Below are 17663 nucleotides of genomic sequence, written 5' to 3' on the forward strand. Positions count from 1 at the left end.
GCATCACTGGCTGTCATGTAGATGGGAAAATGCAGAGACATCTTAACTTGGAATTATACACCAGATGAGATACTATACTTACATCTGCAGACCACAATTCAATGAAGTGCTTAAGCACATGCTTAGATGTCATTAATCTGCTTTGCCATATGCTTAAATTTATCCTGTACCAGTAACATCAGTAGCCAAAAGGTATATACACTTCCACACTAGTAAAACTTCCCTGATTGTAAACTACCTTTGCAGATCTGTGATGTCTTACGGCATACACAAAAGCAATGCCTAGATTTCCAGGTATAGTAAATAAAATGTGAAAGGGAACTACTTTGTGAAACAGAATCCACAGCCAGGGCTGGAGCTAATGCTGACCATTTGCAAAGTGGCACCACTGAAAAGCTGCCCGCAGACCGTCACAGATCATACGGCTCATGGTTCAAAATGACTAAGGCCACTGCCAGGCTCCAAGTGCAAAAAGCAGGATGGACAGTTGGAAACACAATGCTAACATAAGGTTGTATGTTGGCAACCTCTGAAAGTGTTATGTTCACACAATCAACATCATGAGCTCTGTTTCTAACTGTTTCCCTCCTCCCCATTATTCCCTTTTGGAAAGCTGTTGTGGAATCTCATCAGACCAATGATTAAGAACTTTTTATGATTTCTGATAGAAATTTATCCATCAGTGGTTTAAAGCAATTTACTCTTGTTCTAACATCGGCCTTGAGCTTAAATAGACTGTTTACTTCCCTGGCACTTCCTTAGTACATTTAAAGGATTGTTTCTCCTTTCAGCACTTTTTTCTGAGAGGTTACACAAGAGACTAAAACAAATCTCCCCTTGCAAGGTAACAAAACCACGATACTATTTCTGAATATGGCCACATAGTCTTCTGTATCAGGAGATTCCAATTTCTTCCCAACAGATACTTGTACAATGGCTCTAACACACCTGTTCGATCTACCTGTGTCTCCACAAGTGTCCCAGAATCACTTAGGTGGGAAGGGGTCTCTGGAGATCATTGAGTGCCACCTTCCAATTGGGTTTTGAACACTGCCAGAGCCAGAGATTCTCTGAGCAAGCTATTCCTGTATGTAACCATGTTAATAGTAGAAGTTTATCCTTAGAGTTACCCAGAATCTCATTCTTCTGCTGGGCACCTCAGGCCTAAGCCTGGCTTCCTCCTCACGGATTCTGGCAGTTTGCTATTAGGCCTCTCCAAAGCCTTCTGCTCTCCATGCTGAAGAAGGCTGGTATCCTCAGCCTCTTATCCCTGGGCACATGTCCAGCCCAGAACCATCTTGGTGACCCACCACTGAAACTGCTGCTTTGACATTGAGAGCTGGCTCCCACAGGTTCCCTTCTACCACGAACTGCTCACTCCCGAAAAAGGCCACCACTGTCCTCTTCTTCCTTGCCTGTGTTTCCCCAGGTGCTGCTACCTCCCTACCAGACCTCCAGCCATGTGAGCTACCCCACCACTCCTCAGTTACTCCAATGAGTTCACAGTTCTGTGTCCACACATGGAGCTGTAGTTCCTCCTGTTTGTTTCCCAGGCTGCATGCATTTGTGGAGATGGATTTTCTTCTGACTTGTCTTATCTTCCCTGAGGGCCCTCTCCCACAACTCCTCTGCCCCTTGAACTTATTGCCTCTAAACACTACTCCCTCGCTTAACTACAAGCTGCCATCACCACCCTCCAATATAAGCCAGTTTAAAACCTTTCTCATCAGGTTGGCCAGCCTGTTGGCAAAGATGTTCTCTCCTTGCTTTGTCAAACGGATCCTGTCTCTCACTAGCAGTTCTCACTCCTCAGGGGAGCCCACGATCATAAAAGCCAAAGCACTTCTTGTGACAGCAGCTACGCAGCCAGCTGTCAGCTCACAGGTTGTGTCTGCACCTGCCTGAGCACGTCCTCCTCAGCTACAGGATTGAGAAAACACTACTTAGGCTTGCATGTAAGCTTGCCTAAAGAGTTCTGCAGTCCGTCTTGATTTACTTCAGGTTTCCCTCGGCAGCATCACTGGTGCCCATGTAGATGAGAAGAGGTAACAGCCCAAGGACTAGACAAGCCTTAGCAGTGTCTCTGCAACATCTGCGCAGGTCGAAGCCCTTGCCAAGCGACAGCTCCTATGCAGGCATGTCCGGGCAGCAGACAGGCTCCTTTGTCCCCTGCAGAGGGGTATCTCCCATCACCGTTACCTGCAGCGTATGATCAAGATGGCTCCCCCAGACGGAGCTCGTTTGCTTTCACTAGCTAGTAGGGCACTGCACCAATGCTGCACATTTAGATCTGAGGATGGGGAAGGAGCCTTTCTTCTGCCGTCAAGTCACAAGCTTCCAGGCTCCTTTTCTTGCTTTTAACAGGAACACATTCACTCCAAACACCTTGATTTTGGGATTAGAAGCTGGAAGCCAACACTCCCATGAAGGTCACTGGACCCAGCTGTACTGTTGGCAAGTATTTTTGATTGCAGTTGACATGAGTGACAGACACATTACAGCCTTAAAAGACACTGAAGAACTCAAGCCCTGATCATGGTTTCCTCTTGGGGTGTTCTGTTACAGCAGAGAGAGTGCTGATGTAACCAGTTACCAACATGAAGAAAAATTGGATTGTGAAGTAAATCACTTCCCATGGCAAAGCTGAATAGTTCTAGCTAAATCTTGTTTATCAGGGTAGTAAAGCATTTCCCCTAGAACCTCAGACATGACTGAATATTATCATTCTTCTGCACTGACCCTTTTTTAACAATAAGTTAAATGTAGAAAATCCATACAGTTGACACCACTGCCCTGGCAGATACAGAATTCACAGTGATACTGTAAGGGATTGGAAAAGCCTAAGAGATTTCATAAAAGGATTGAATTTAAGAGATAACATAGTTTCAAATATAACTGAGGCCAGAATAAGGATGCTTACCTTGTGCATCTTCAACTAATACCAGTACTTACATGTGAGCAGAAAGGATAATTTTTAAGTTTTCCTCTAAAGGAATCTATAAACCCTTCAGGCTGGGCCAGCCACTAAGTATTCAGCATTCTGATTTTTTCTGGTTTTGTAGTAGATAATCATTTATCACCTTATCACTTAAATTTTTACTGTCACTTAAATTCAGTCTAGGAACAATAATATTGATTTTCCCTGATATATTTTTAATTGTACACAATAAAGTAGCTTCTATTCCTTTTTTTTCCAGAGGAGGCCCTGTCACAGATTACAGACTTCTGAGACCTGTTAGTTTCCCTGCAGAACTTTCTGTAATGCTAGGGAGGAATGAAAAAATCCTATAGCGCCAAACTATCACTGAAATCCATTTCATACTCAAAGGGGAAACCTCTTCTTTTAAAATTTCGGTGAAATTCACCTCAAGCAAGGCAGTAACATGCCTTCAGAGATGCAGTGTCACTTAGTGGGTAGCACAGAATCCTAGGACTTGAGAAATCTGGGCTAACAAGTAAAGCTGAACAAAGAGTTACAACTCAGCAAAAATTTCAGGGTGATTCATAGGCATGCTGCAGTAGACATCACCCCAATAGTTTCCAGTAGTACACAGATGAGGCCACTCTGGTCATTGGTACAACAGAACCAAGAGGAAATCCTGTGAGACTCAAGAGGAATGGGCGAAGCTGTAATGACAAAAGGGCATTGATAAATTAATGCTTCATAGCACAGAATTGCAACTGCTGGGAGGAGACAAATCCTGGGAAAAATCTTCAGGGTAGCAGTGGCTGCTTAATTTAAAGCAGGAATATTTTTTACAAAACTAAAATAAAAAAATAAAATATCATGATGTACCAAGAAAAGACATCTGATGGGATCCAAGAAAAATCAGGGGGTGGGGTGCGGGATGAGGGTAGGGGAAAGGAAAGAAGAAGAAACAAAATTAGAAAGGGAAAATAAGATCTTGCTGTATGATGATTAATTAGTAAGGGGAGGGGCCTCTGATCAGGCAAGTTACAGAAAGTGTAATTCATAATTATCCCTCTAAGTCCCCTTAGTTCTTTATGTCTAATGGTTAACCTTGAAACTTCTAAACATTGTATTACTCCCTCTAGGTATCAGGCGGTAGACAAATACTTTAAACTGCAGTAATAATCATAAAAATACTACAAAAGCACCACTCCATGAGATCTTCATACAGACAAGCATCTGAATAGTTTTTCTTTTTTAAAGTACAATTTATGGTACCTTATAGAAAGCTCATTAAATGATGTATAAAGTATTTGAAATTTGTATTAACAGTTTGATAAAATGCCACCCCCCCCCCTTTTTTTTTTTTTTTTTTTTTTTGTCAAAAATCTATTCAGAGAAAGCTTAGTAATTCTTTAGCTTGCTACAAATGTCCATACAGGATCAAAGTCCTACCTGGAAAGAGAACCAAGCAAAACTAGAATGAACACCTACATGCACGCACACTCCAGCTTTCTGCTATTTCATTACAGAAGAAAGATTAAATGAACACACAGCAAGTGAAGATACTGCTGTGGTCTTCCTCAGCTTACTGTTATCACCAAAATAGGAGAACGTTTCAGCAGCTTCCCATGGATCTGAGTTTAATCATCAGGTTGCACCAGTAAGCAAATGTCAAATGTTTTGCTGCTGATCATTTAACATAAGGCAGACAACTTGTGCAGCAGAATTTTTTCAGAGTACAGAAAATTATTAATCCCAACTACATTGCATGCAAAACCCCCAAAGTATCAGAGCAGTGTGGAAAGAAGTTTGTTAAGATGGGGATGAAAGGAGAGATTAAGACTTCAAAGGAAACACAAGTAATTGGCAGGTTTGGGAAAGATCTCAGCTCTAAGAAAATCAGCTTTTTAACAGAAAACTTCTGGTGGTTTCCATAAGGCAGCAAAATAGATATTACCATATTAACAAGACCATATTGCATCAGCTAGGAGCAACAACTGAGAGCAGGAACCTCACTGGAAGACCTTATTAAGGGTCAATCTTCTCCTAGGTGATCAACCATCAGCTGCTGTAGTAAGTGATTAAAAATCTGGAAAAAAGACTGAAAAATCTTGAGAGCAGAACCTTGAAACTTACCAAACACCAGCTATTGATTCAGAATCAAACTGGATGACTCAAGAATTTAGAAATACATAAGTCATCCAATTAAATTCCTTACATCACCTTCTTTTGCAGACAACAATTAAGATGTGAATTTTAAAAAAGCTGTGTGATTAACATAAGCTGCTATAGAGTATTACTTGTTTCTTAAAAATTATGAGCAGTTGAAAACAACATTTAGTAAACACTACTCTTGTACTTGGCAATGATAGTTTGGTATTTTCCTTTCCTCCCTGATAGATAAGGTTTTTTTTGTTTGGTTTTTTTTTTATTATTATAATTTTTTAAAGTGGTTACCTGCAAGCTAACAAACTGACTTATGAATCTGATTTTTAAAAAATTTGCATGAGTCTCCATTATACAGATGCAATCCATAACTATTAGATGTCATCATCTGCAAAAGTGTCCGTGAAAAAAGCCACGTAATTCCAAATATTTCATAAAGCTGATGCAAATTGCACTTTTAACTGATGATAAATAAACTGCTTCAAAGGATATGAGAATTTCAAAAGCAAATTATTATTTCTAAGATACTATATATGCTTTGTATATTTCATACTACACATTTGCTGACATTGGAATAAAACCAAGTTACAAAGACTTTTGCTGTTAAGAGAAAATCCCGCTAAAATTTTCCTTTTGTAACAGCAAGAAGCAAGATAGCAAATAAATCTTCCTGAGGCCAAGATGTGATTGACCAAAATGAATTGAATTTGGATTACTGATATCTAGTAAAATACAGAAATCTTGTGGTAAACATGAAGCCACACCACTTCATAGCCATAAATTACCGTGAAATAAACCTTAATTGCTTGGACCTGGAGCCATTTACACAGGCCCATTACAAAAATACATGGTAAGAATGAATGAATGATCACTAGCCCAGCTGGATTTTCCTAGAGAAGAAGTAAAACACAGGCTCTAACTCTGAGCAGTCTTATTTTAAGAACGGAAGTTGAGCTGTCACCAAATCCTCAAACTTTCTTACCAAAGAAGGAAACTAAGGCAGCTAAACTACCAGTGTAACAACTTTTTTTCCTGAAAAGCCATTTAAATGTGCTGCTGAATCCCGGGAAGCACAACCCCCTTGCTACAAAGGTTTCTGTAAAGGAGTCAGGCTCCCAGAGAAGGGCTTGAGTAAGACTTTTTCCACTGCTAATATTTTTTATATCAGCAGTGTTTCTGTCCAGCTGAATGGCTGGCTTTCTCACAGGAAAAGTCACAAAAAGATCTATTTACCAAAGAACAAGAAGTTGTATATTTGTGAATTTCATAGACTCATTCAAGTGACCTACAGGGAGCTCGAGGCACAGAGACTCACTGCTTTGTCAACTAGATTACATTGCAACAGTGCTCTTTGAAAGCAGATAGCGAACAGGAAAGACAGCTTTTCAGGACAATAAATATTTCAAGTACTAAATATATATGTTTAAATATTTTGTTTAAATATTAAATATATGTTTAAACTGCTTCCTTGACAACTGGGACTTTTGTGCAACTGAATTTACCCACAAAAATGTGCTAATAATACAGGAAAAAGAGACGTTAAAGCTTATCTCTGTATTTCTAAATTCCCAAGTCATCCCCCAGAAGAGGCACGCTCACTAAGGATTTCTCCAGAGTGCCAGCAAAAGCCAGATCTACTTCTTACACTTATGAGGCAGTACGGAACCGATCTGATAATTCATTCTTGAAATTCCTGTGAAATTCTGGCTGCCAGAAGAAAACTCCAAAGTTGGAGGTGTATACCCTGAAATTCCCATTAAACTTTACAAGCATGGACACATGGCAAACCAAATAACACTGGCACAGAGAAGCGCAGCAACAAACTCCAGTAAAGTTTCCAGTCTTGTACCTTCCCTCCCTTACATCCATTGCAGCGTCCCACCCAGGAGCAGATCTCCACGGCTTTTCTGCATCTGCACAAGGGTTCGGGTAACGCTTTCTGGGCTTCAGGCGAACGGGCACAGCACTGCTCATACGCGTATGGCTGTTCTCTCTTGTCCCCAGCAGAGGTGGCACCCTCCGCAGGCTCGGTGAGCACTTCGTGGCCAGTGCTAAACCCAGACTGCGCCCAGGCACTGCCCACCAGCACGATAGCTGGCTCCCACTGACCCTAACCCTAACTGGGGACCAGGCTAGCCAACCAGCTGCACAGCCTACGGCATGGCAATATTTATGTTAATTAAGGGTCTTATTAGCACTGTTGTTCCTGTTACCATAATACTATGTTCCACCTCATTGCAGAACTGAGGATGTAACGGCGTTTTGTAAAAAACCAAACGAGCCTCACAGCAGCCATTCAGAGAGGACGTGGGTTTTATCCAATTTACAAACCAGGAGACTGCGATCAAAAGACTATACAATTTACTTCAATGAAATGGTAGTAAAGAGGCAAGAATAAGGGATGGGACTCCTGATTCTTACTGCTTATATTTAGCTGCTGGACCACTATCTATGATGTTAAATTATTCATCGTTTCTCACAGGGAAGGCTGTGAGAAATACACTCACAAGAAAAGCTGTGTTCAAGCAAAAGGTTTATCAAAGTATTCATGGACTCTTTCAAAAGAGTTAGCTAACTGACAAAAATGTGCTGCTGTAACACATTTTCATGTGTAGGTAGCAATTCTTCTCTACATCCCAGGGCTGGAATCCTGTGTGGGGAAAAATGAACTGCTCAGTATATGTAAAAGACAGGCCTCATTAACTCTTGGACATCTTCTCATTTCTTGGTCATAAATCCTATTACCTTGTATTACAAACTGCCATAAAACTCACAGATAAAAGATAATTTATGCTCAGTGTACAGAAGCTAATGTTTCTGTACTCCTGAGAAGCACACAACCAGAAAATGAGAAAGTATGTATGTGAAACCTTAAGCCATTCATACTGAGCATGGCCAGCATAATAAACATGACTCTAAGGGCCTAATGCTCTTCAGCCAGGGTATATTCTAATGGTAATTGATATTACCAAAATTCTGAGCATAAAATGTACGGACTGTTGCATAAAATTTCCTGCTTATAAAGAGTAATTACTCTCTATTAAGAATTCAGGCTTTCCTCCCTCCCCCAACTACAGAAATAAATATGATGGCTATTCAGTAAAAAGACACTTGGGTGGGGTTTTTTTCTGTTCTTTTCTTTTCTTTTAATTCCAATCATCACATTAGAAATTGCTTCAGAGCAAGCATAATCTCCTGGAATTCTTAGAGTCTCCCTGTTTCTGATTCCTATCCTAATTAGTGTTCCATGGCACACAAAAACTAACGACCCTTGGAGCTGGCAAAATCAAAGGCAGCTCAATCTTTTATTTGCTTTTTCTCTGAAGCAATTTAAAGTCTTCGGACTTTGGTACTGATTTTATCTCTTGGTTATCTGCTCATGGAGTATTTTGCTTTAGTGAAGATTGAGCAGAAGATGCATTACATTTAGGCTGTTTATAATTAGTTTTTTCTTTCCCATTCAGATGAAAGAAAATCTTTCACTGTCAATTTATAACTTCTGCAGCTACAAACTACATTCTCATTGCTTTGGCCCTCCTGTAACTGCACCCCATTTTATGCCTGCTTTCTTTTCTTAAATATTTGTTTAGTAATTTGACCTATATTGGAATTCATTTATCTAAATTTAGATACCTACAGAATATACCTAAATCTCAACCTACAACCCAATTTCTCCATAGGGTCCACGGAGACAGGTATTTACAGGGTGTAATTCTTCCTGTCTTTTTTCTCACCTCTATCTCTCATCATCCTTACAGGTCAGAAATGTATATAAAAGAGTTTACTTCTTTGTAGTTTTCCTCATTTTCCATGCCAAAACATTTTTATCAATATATTTCAAAAACTTGCACTGTCTGTTCGTCTGTTTCCCAAGAGATGCCTCAGTACTCAAAACACCAATTACCCTGGCATTCGGTATTCGGGTAATTTTGTTGGCTGATGAAAATAGGCTTTGTTTACCTGCTCCTCCTTGCTTGGTAGTCTGCAGTGGATCTCAAATCAGGCATTGTCCTTGCCATCTTTCACTGTCACCCTGAAGGCTTTTAGCAAGTCTATAAGCCTGTTTCCTACAACACTGCGGACCCTTTACAAGTGTGTTAAATACTGATTTATTTCTTCTGCTCTACCCTTCTGTATCAACACTGTAATAACATGAAATAACTCTTTCAAAGTGATTACTTGATAGATTTTATGTTGTACTTAGATGCCTGCTCACACCATCCTCCTCATAGATTCTGCATTAGTAACTAACTAAAAAGTATCCTTTCTAGGGCTGTTAGGGGATTACCAGTTTTTCTGCTCTATCCAAATATTTTAGCCTCTGTCTAGGTACACGTGATAGAGAACCAGTACTAGTCTCCTGCTGTAGTGAATGGAGGGCTAATATTATTTTGAAGCAAAAGCATAGTTATATTTTGCTCATATATTTCATCCAAAGAATCCAATAAACATCATTCTTTTCCCCAAGAGAGAAAGGTTTCAGATTTACATTTTATAGAAAAAGCAACATGCTCTTAACTTCATCATTTGCATTAGCATTTGAATCTCAAAACCTTGCTTCATTTGTTGCACAGTTTCCAGACTTGCATTTCAAAAAGTCAGTGGGTCTCCTACTGTGTTCAACTCCCTCCTACCTTGATTTTAAATTACAAAGGGGAGAGGGGAAAAAGAGAGAATGTCATGATCATGACTGTTTACAAGAAAAAAATATCACACCGAACTCCATACAAAAAACTCCAGTACTTCCAAGCTTAGGACACTTGTTTCATTCTGTGTATAAACTACTCACTTGATTTTTATCTAAACCATGCAGGATTAATGTTATTATCTGGAGGTACCACGACAGTTGACTGAAGATGCTGACAGTGACAAGTTTAAACCAACAATGAAAAGCAATTTTGTGTCAAAGTCAGCATTAAGATTGTTTAACCAGCCTGCCCCCTATACCTGCCCTTTATTTCTGAACACTAGAAATAGCCTGAAGTTACAGCAGCCAGTTACTGGCCATGCAGACTGACAGCCAGGAACGGCAGAAAAAAATAGTATCCTGTGGAACTCCCCCCATCAACAAAAACGTATTAAATGCTTCTTGTATGGCATTATTAAAACCAGAACATGAAGTTTCCAGCAAACCCAAACAATTAGCAACCTCCCTTTTCTCTTTAAATGCACAGATCATGAATTTTTTTCAAGTTACAAAAGGTTTAGTTATTCATTGAAGACTCTTCTGAAAGCAACCATAGGCATGGCATTTTAAAGCCACTTATAGAAAAGATGGATGAAAATAATTATAAGTCTTTCCAGTTCATCTAAGTGTTCTGTAGGCTAAATCGGGAATTCTCTGTCTTATTTCAGCTTTTCACTGTTCTTTAAAATATCCTAAAATGAAATTGCAGTGGTCAGTAAAGTACTGCACCCACAGATAACTGCCAGAGAGTTACTCCTCACTTCCAGATTTTTAACCACAGTTATCCCTGAGCCCTCCTTCCCCCTTACTCTGTCCATTTAGCTGTGCAACTAAGGATCAGTCATTCCTCACCATACCGGCAAATGAGCTCCTGCATCTACTACCCTTCCTGCAGACGCAGTACTTCAGAGTTGTTAATACACCATCTGCCCCTGTGGATTTAAATCTATAGCCCCATAGAACCTTATTAATGTTTTTCTCAAATTACAATGAAGCATGCGTGGTGCAGGGTTTTGGCACATTGTCTGTGAATGGTATTTATTTTAAAGAAATAAGCTTTCCAAGGTAAAATGGGGAAGTTAGTCAAGCTTCTAGAAACCCTGACATCAGGAAAAGGTATTTCCAAACAAATAAATGTACCACTGTTAGAGAAGACTTTCTCATGCTTATATCTGCCTTTAAATTAAACCTTATAAGCAGAAGCCCAGCAAGATCTTTTATGTGTGTTATGAATCAATAAATGGAACAACAGACCTGAAAACCATAAAAATAACACATCTTAAATAAATTCCCTTGTTGATGCTAGCTGGATTCCCATCATAACGAACTGCACCACTCAGACCACATAAGAGCTCTGCCTGATGTGCTTGTCAGGAGCTTGCTCATATTTTCCTTACATCTTTCTTTTGTTTCCGTTCCTGCAGGCATCCTTGTGGCTACTCAACATGCAAAAGGGCTGTATGCTAAATTTATACTTACTGGAATCTAATTAAAAAGTTTGGGTTTGGGTTTGGTTTTTTCCCCTTCCATTTATAATCAAAACCCTGTATTTACCCAAATTCAGTTTTCATACCTTCTGGATTTCTATGTTCCTCTCCTTTTATGCAAATCTGTCCCAAACAAATTAAACACAATCTTTTCCAAGGCAGGAATGAAGAGCCCATCATTTCCTGTCCACTTCCCTGCAATGTTTTATATTTAGGCTCTGACCCTACAGAATACAATTAAGAAAATGAGCATTTAATGGTGCAAGACCTACAGGACCAGGGTGGGTGGAAGGTCAGTGTTATTATGAAGAAACTTTTCACAACACTTACAGGTTGAAGCAGGTAAATCAGTGAGCACTCCTGGATAACTATCACTGGAAAAGGAGTGATATTTGTTGCATGAAAAAGCGTTTCCACTGATGCCATTATTTGGTCAAAGCGTCCTCCAAGTCCACCCAAAGTCACAATCACATCGATCTAAAAGATAAAACAAAAAACAGTCACCAAGAAAACTTTCAGGCATGATCTCTAGACCTGAAAATCAACAATAAAATCCACTTTGGGAAAGAAAAAAGAAAAAGAACTACTGACTATACAAAAGAAAATGTCAAATACTGTTATTTACTCCCATTACCAGTAAATACATTATGTGAATTTTGAGGCTGAGTATTAAAGCTCAGCAAATTCATGGTCAAAATGTGGCGCTTTTAAAAAAGGACATAACTGTTCTCCCTAAAATACAGGCCAGTCTTTGGAGATACTTATCTGTCTGCTCTGAACAGACAGAGCCTAAGACATATCACTCTGCATCTAAGTTCCTCAGCTAAGTGTGGTATATCTGAGCCTTAGTATCCCCAGATCTCAACATCATTTCAGTGCTATCCTCACAGTTTACAGGGTGAATAAAGGAAATGTCAGGTGAGGGTCATTATATGTCACTTCTTGATCTTGCTACACAGCACTTCAACGTACAAGCAAACCCACTCGCAGGCTGGTTCTACCTAAGATTAAAAGTACTGTTGAAGCAGGAGGTTGCACCCGAAGTGACCGGGACACCATGTCCCAGCTGTCAGGGACAGGGACAAGAGTGCTCCCTTGTCCTGCTCCCAGACCCAGAGGGAGCAGCACCTGACTGCTGACGGCAGGACTGCTGCTCTTCAGTTCTCTCACACTTCATCAAGGCTCTGAACACTTTATTTCCTATAAGCAGAGAGGGAATATTAAAAAAACCTTGGTTAAGAACTTTTGGGTCCTCAGATAAAAGGTCATTGAGTGCAAAGTGTTATTATTATTACTTCCATAATGTGGATCAGTTATGTTCAGTAATTGTATTTTAAAAAGCTACTACTGGTAAGTCCTATTCTAGAGCCTTAACACATTGCAGCTCTGAAGTCTTTAGAAGCTGACTTGACAATGGCCATCTGCTGAAGTTTCCAACTTTATAGGGCTTATGTCCATGGCTACTGTGATTGCATGAAGTTTTACTCAACCCAGGAGCCACATAATGGTGCTCTGTGTTTCTGGAATGATGTATTAATAGCAACAGCTTCTATTTTTATTACCAGGGCTGGGGCTTTACGATTCTGTTGAATACTGGTTCGCATGAATATTAAGCTCTTTTCCTTTTGGTAAAGAATTATACCATCTTTCTCAGCACCACTAGGAAAATACTTGAGAAGCCAGAATGGATCAGTGTAATACATCATATTAGCAGCAACGCTTGAAGCAAACCCTATTCTTGTACTGCAGACAGCACCTATTTTCTGTGCAGATTACAGATCACACAGACCCAACAACGTACAACCAACGGGTATGATGGCAGGAAAACCTATCCTTAAACAGAAGACAAAACAGCAAAAGGTAAAAATCCTATGTGCCCAGCTAAGCTACTATGTTTTCCATTTTATTTATTTTATTCCAGTGTAGAAACAAATGGCATTTGTTTGACTGGTGATGACTGTGATTTAAAAGGGTGGATTGTTTCTCTGAAAATAATACTGCTAAAAAGACCCACCAACACCAGTTCCCTACCAGATAACTAGGAGTAAAAATGCCCCCACCCCAACAGAGGCCATGGGGAAAATCTGCTACATTAACCTGGAATGACAGTGAAGTAAAAGAGGCTTTGCAAAGGATCAGGATCCACACGTGTGTTGTTTTTCTTGTGAGCAATGGGACTGAAGCTTAAATATTAGCCCAGACTAGACTAACCTTCAAAAAGCTGAGCAGCTGCTTTATAGTTTCTTGGCATATATGTCTCACCACACATGAACTTGTTTGTTTTGGCTTTGATGTTTTCTACAGTTTAAAAGGTAAGGATGAAGGAAAAACAGAGTTCCCTCTGACTTGTAATTAAAATGATGCATTAACATTCTGAATGTGTCTCCTTTCCCTTGTAAAACTGTCAGAATGTCAGAAAAATCCTGCTCTGTTATTCACACACGTGCACTTACTATGAAGTACAGGACCTATCTCAAACACTGAAGTGATCAGTGACTGCAGCTTTTTGTGACAGAGATTGCCAGAGTACTGCAAGTTGAAGAAAAACATAAAAATCCCAACAAAAAACAATCAAAACTTCCCAACCTTCTGCATTTTAAAGTACAACAGAAGTGATCCTGAAGTCCTACTCCTTACTCAATAGCAACAGCACAGTGAGCTTGTGGATTGGTTCCCAAAAAGTAAGAAAATAAAACAAACCTAGCATGGAGTAGATCTGTCAAAAAGGCATTCCTAACACAGCGGTTTGGGGTTCTTGCATGTTGGGAGAACGCTAATAAGGATATCTGAAAGGGAAGGTAGCTATTATATAGGGTTTGCATGGGCTGTGAAAAATAAAAGCACAAGTATGTGACAGGTACACAGATAAATCCAGCTGGCGTATGAGAGGAGCAGATAGACAGAAAAGCTAAAATTCGGCACTGCTGTGATGGTTGACAGACCTGGCTTACACTGGATCTCCTGGCAGCACTGACAGGCGGCCAGACATTGAAGGACTTTTAGACCCTCTATTTGAAGGTCTGGGTATACACACTTTGTTTATTTAACTAAATCACTAATTCCAACAAAACCCTCCAGAGCCCTGTCATCCTGAAGCTATCACCACCATGAAAAAAACACACAACACAAAACTCACAAGCTAAGAAACCAATCAGTTCCTTCCCTGCAATCACTGCTCCTCTTGCTCTGCCAAGCACTTAAGAAAATAGATGTACCAGGAAAGCACATACACGACTCCTGGTCATTCCAGAACCTAAGATAAAGTGAATACCAAAGCACAGGACGTTTATATATTCGCACACTACAGACACAAAAGGCCATTCATTTTTCTGCTATGATTTCCTGTAGAACATGGGCTACAGAATTATACTGTTACTGCTAATCAGCCCAGCAGGCAGCATTTGACTAACACTCCGTACTTCACTTGAAATGTCCATGCTTCACTTAAATGTCCTGTCACCAGTCCCCTTACACAATTTGTTTTCACACAGTGTCATTCATTTCCTGAAAAAAGGATATAAAATCCTCAATAACTACAAAGAATAGCTTAGAACATAGCAGGCACAGTGTAGAGGACACTGTATTCTCTAAGACTATTTACAACTAGACTTCAACACATTGCACAGCATCTTTAAAGCTATCAAGCTTTAATTTAGAAAGAGATGAAGATCTAAGGGTGGGTTTCAGTCATCTTTAAATAATACACTTAAATGTTAGCATCTCTTGAAGGAGTTTTAGGAGTCACCACCAAACAGAAAGGTGGTCAAAAGGAGAAAGGAAGCATAAAGAAAGACTTTGTGCTGGAAATTCAAGGATGCATTCCTTCCTGCTCCCCTAAGCTGTAGTGTGGAGAGTGCACTAACCAAGCGGAGCTGGGGCTGCCACAACATCGGAATGAAGTTGCTCGCGTTCCTGTTTCCAACTCTCACAGAGACTATCGGAATGGACAACATGCTGTAAACTGTTTGCAGGCTTGCAAAACACTACCTCTGCGACAAACAGTCCAGCTGACATTCTTCCTCCTGGTATGGATGGGTTACATACAAAGAAGATATTCACTATATGACTGAGGAACATGTCTTTAAGGAGAAGAGTGAAAGGACATAGGACGCTGGGAACTGCCTGGGGTGGGTGAAAAGAGCACAATATCTAGCTTGATAATGTCAACATTGCTGTGAAATCTAAGAGCAAGGTCCAAGGCTGGAACTGACAGCATAGGATGCCCATTTTCCTAAACCGTGCTCCTTACCTCCAATAAGAAATCTTCTTCCCAGGGTATGGGTAGGGCTCTGGACAGACAACTCAAAGGACTTTGCTCTGCGTGAGCTCAGTTTCAGCCAGATGACTCGCAAACACATGTGCTTAAGTCTCAAAGAGGTGGGTAAGTGAAAGGGAACACATTTACTGACAACAGCCAGCAGCACTGAACAAGTTGTGAAAAAGACCTCCCCTAAAGGAAAAAGGGAAGGCAACAGTAATCTAGGTGTAGTAAAAGCTCTGGAGCCACGAATAAACCTCCTTCCCTCTGAGACCGTGGAGATCCATCCACCGCTAATATTCAAGATATTTCTACGCTAATTACAGGTCAGATACTGTATGTGATTCAGATGTAGCTTCCTTTTCCTACCTTCTCAATCCACTGATATCTCTTCACCTTTCACAGCCTTTCTTAATTTCCTACTATTCATAAGCTTATTTCTCTAATTTTAAATTTTTGAGGAATATGATACAGAGAATAAAATTATCGTAGTAACATACAGAGTATGTTAAAGTATATTATATGCTGAGATACATATTTATATAAATATATGCTGAAAAGCAAACAAATTAGTAGTGTGAATGCTACATTTATTATCGCTTTATCACTCTGACACTTTATCGGTTGCAACCAGTTTACAAGAAAAGCATTTTTTACTTCGTAAGGCAATTTTGTCAACTCAGGATGTGGTTTGAAAATCCGGATATATCTTTTCCGATCTCTGCATCAGCTTCCATACTGAAGACTTTAAAACACAGCAAGCACTTTCCTTGGTAACAAATGAGCCAGAGTAGATTTTAGCTCATTCTCCCAATTCTGTATTAGAGCTCTTGTGCTGGCCAGATCACAGTCATTTTTTTTCCTCTCATCCACAAAACTGCAATGTAAATTTAACGAACTATTAAAATCCCACAACCCAATGCTGAATATATAGGAAGAGAGTGTCCATTTTAGTTGATTATACTGTCTCTCTAGCTCGGTGTTTTACATAAATAGGTATGGTATTCACTTCCTACAGGAATGATATGCCCAGCCACATGGAAGCATCTGAACTTTGCTTGGGTAGAACCCTCTTTAGCTGGAATTTGGTCATTGCTTCGGTCATCTGACTCCTCATGGGATCAAGACGTCTCAGCCGAAGGCTGCCATCCTGTCTGTGTACCTGAGATGATAACCTTCAATCAGCTTCATCGTCACCTCACTGATTCTACTAATCTTCATATTATACTGTTCCAGTTCCTTCATAAAGCATTTATTGCTTCTTATGTTCATTTCCTTACATTTTTACTCAAGCGATTTCTCTTCTTGTAACCCTTTTATTTCAAGTAAGAGGTTAATTCCTTCTGCTAATGACAACCAGCATGCAAAGCAGATTGCATTTTTCTGCTTAAAACAAGCAACATATATGATGGTACGATGGAAAAGGGAAAGATAATTTCAAAATCCAGTCACAGAATTGAGTAGCTGGAAACATTTTAATCTTGGTTCTACTATTGACTTGTGTTTACGTCTCTGGTCAAATGACTTGATTCCACTTCAGTGCATTGGATTTGCTCTCTCCTGCAGGTAAATGGAACATTTGAGAGTTCATCATCTGGCATAAATTTTGTGGAACATAAACTTCATAACCATTGACTTTATTCTTGCTTACTTACAGAAACCTAATCTACAAAATCTACGTGAACTGCTGAACCCCAAGCAATGGCAATTTGACTGCTTGTTCTTGTGCTGAGTGTTCCTGTATGACCTTGATCACACAGTACTGCCTGTGTCTCAGGTGGAGCAGGGGCAGCAGTAACTCCCGTGCTGCTGCTGCCTCTCAGCTGCAGCACAGCTCTGCAATTCAGGCTGCGTGTGAAATCAGGGTCACTGGAATTCCTTATTGCCTCAGATTTTCTGGGTGAAGGGCTCGTCCCTACTCCAGAATGTTGCCACACTGTTGCAAGTAGGCAAAAGTGCACTAAAATTCTTAGACCAATCTGTTCACTGAATCTTTTGAGGAAAATGTGTGCTGGTTTTGACTTCAGCACGTTTATTCTGTGCATGAACAAGGATTCCAGGGCTATCAACCACATGTCTTCTAAAAAAATCATAAAATCTTCTAATCTTTTATAACAGTATGAAAAGACATTCACCAGCATCAAGCTAACC

The 17663-nt window shown here is 39.9% G+C and overlaps 1 protein-coding gene across 5 annotated transcripts in view; it reads right to left on the reverse strand.

Moving 5' to 3' along the window:
* The window catches only part of TPK1 (thiamin pyrophosphokinase 1), a 312799-nt gene that overhangs the window by 98734 nt on the left and 196402 nt on the right, over positions 1-17663 (reverse strand). For 4 of the 5 annotated variants that reach the window (XM_037385146.1, XM_037385147.1, XM_037385149.1 and 1 more), the window contains exon 6: positions 11585-11731. The exons of the other annotated variant lie outside the window; for it this stretch is intronic. In XM_037385146.1, coding sequence (XP_037241043.1) covers positions 11585-11731 — 147 coding nt within the window. The remainder of the gene's footprint in view (positions 1-11584; positions 11732-17663) is intronic. 5 annotated transcript variants of the gene reach the window in all.

The sequence above is a fragment of the Falco rusticolus genome, chromosome 4 (genome assembly GCF_015220075.1).
Source record: "Falco rusticolus isolate bFalRus1 chromosome 4, bFalRus1.pri, whole genome shotgun sequence".
NCBI classification, from domain to species: Eukaryota; Metazoa; Chordata; class Aves; order Falconiformes; family Falconidae; genus Falco; species Falco rusticolus.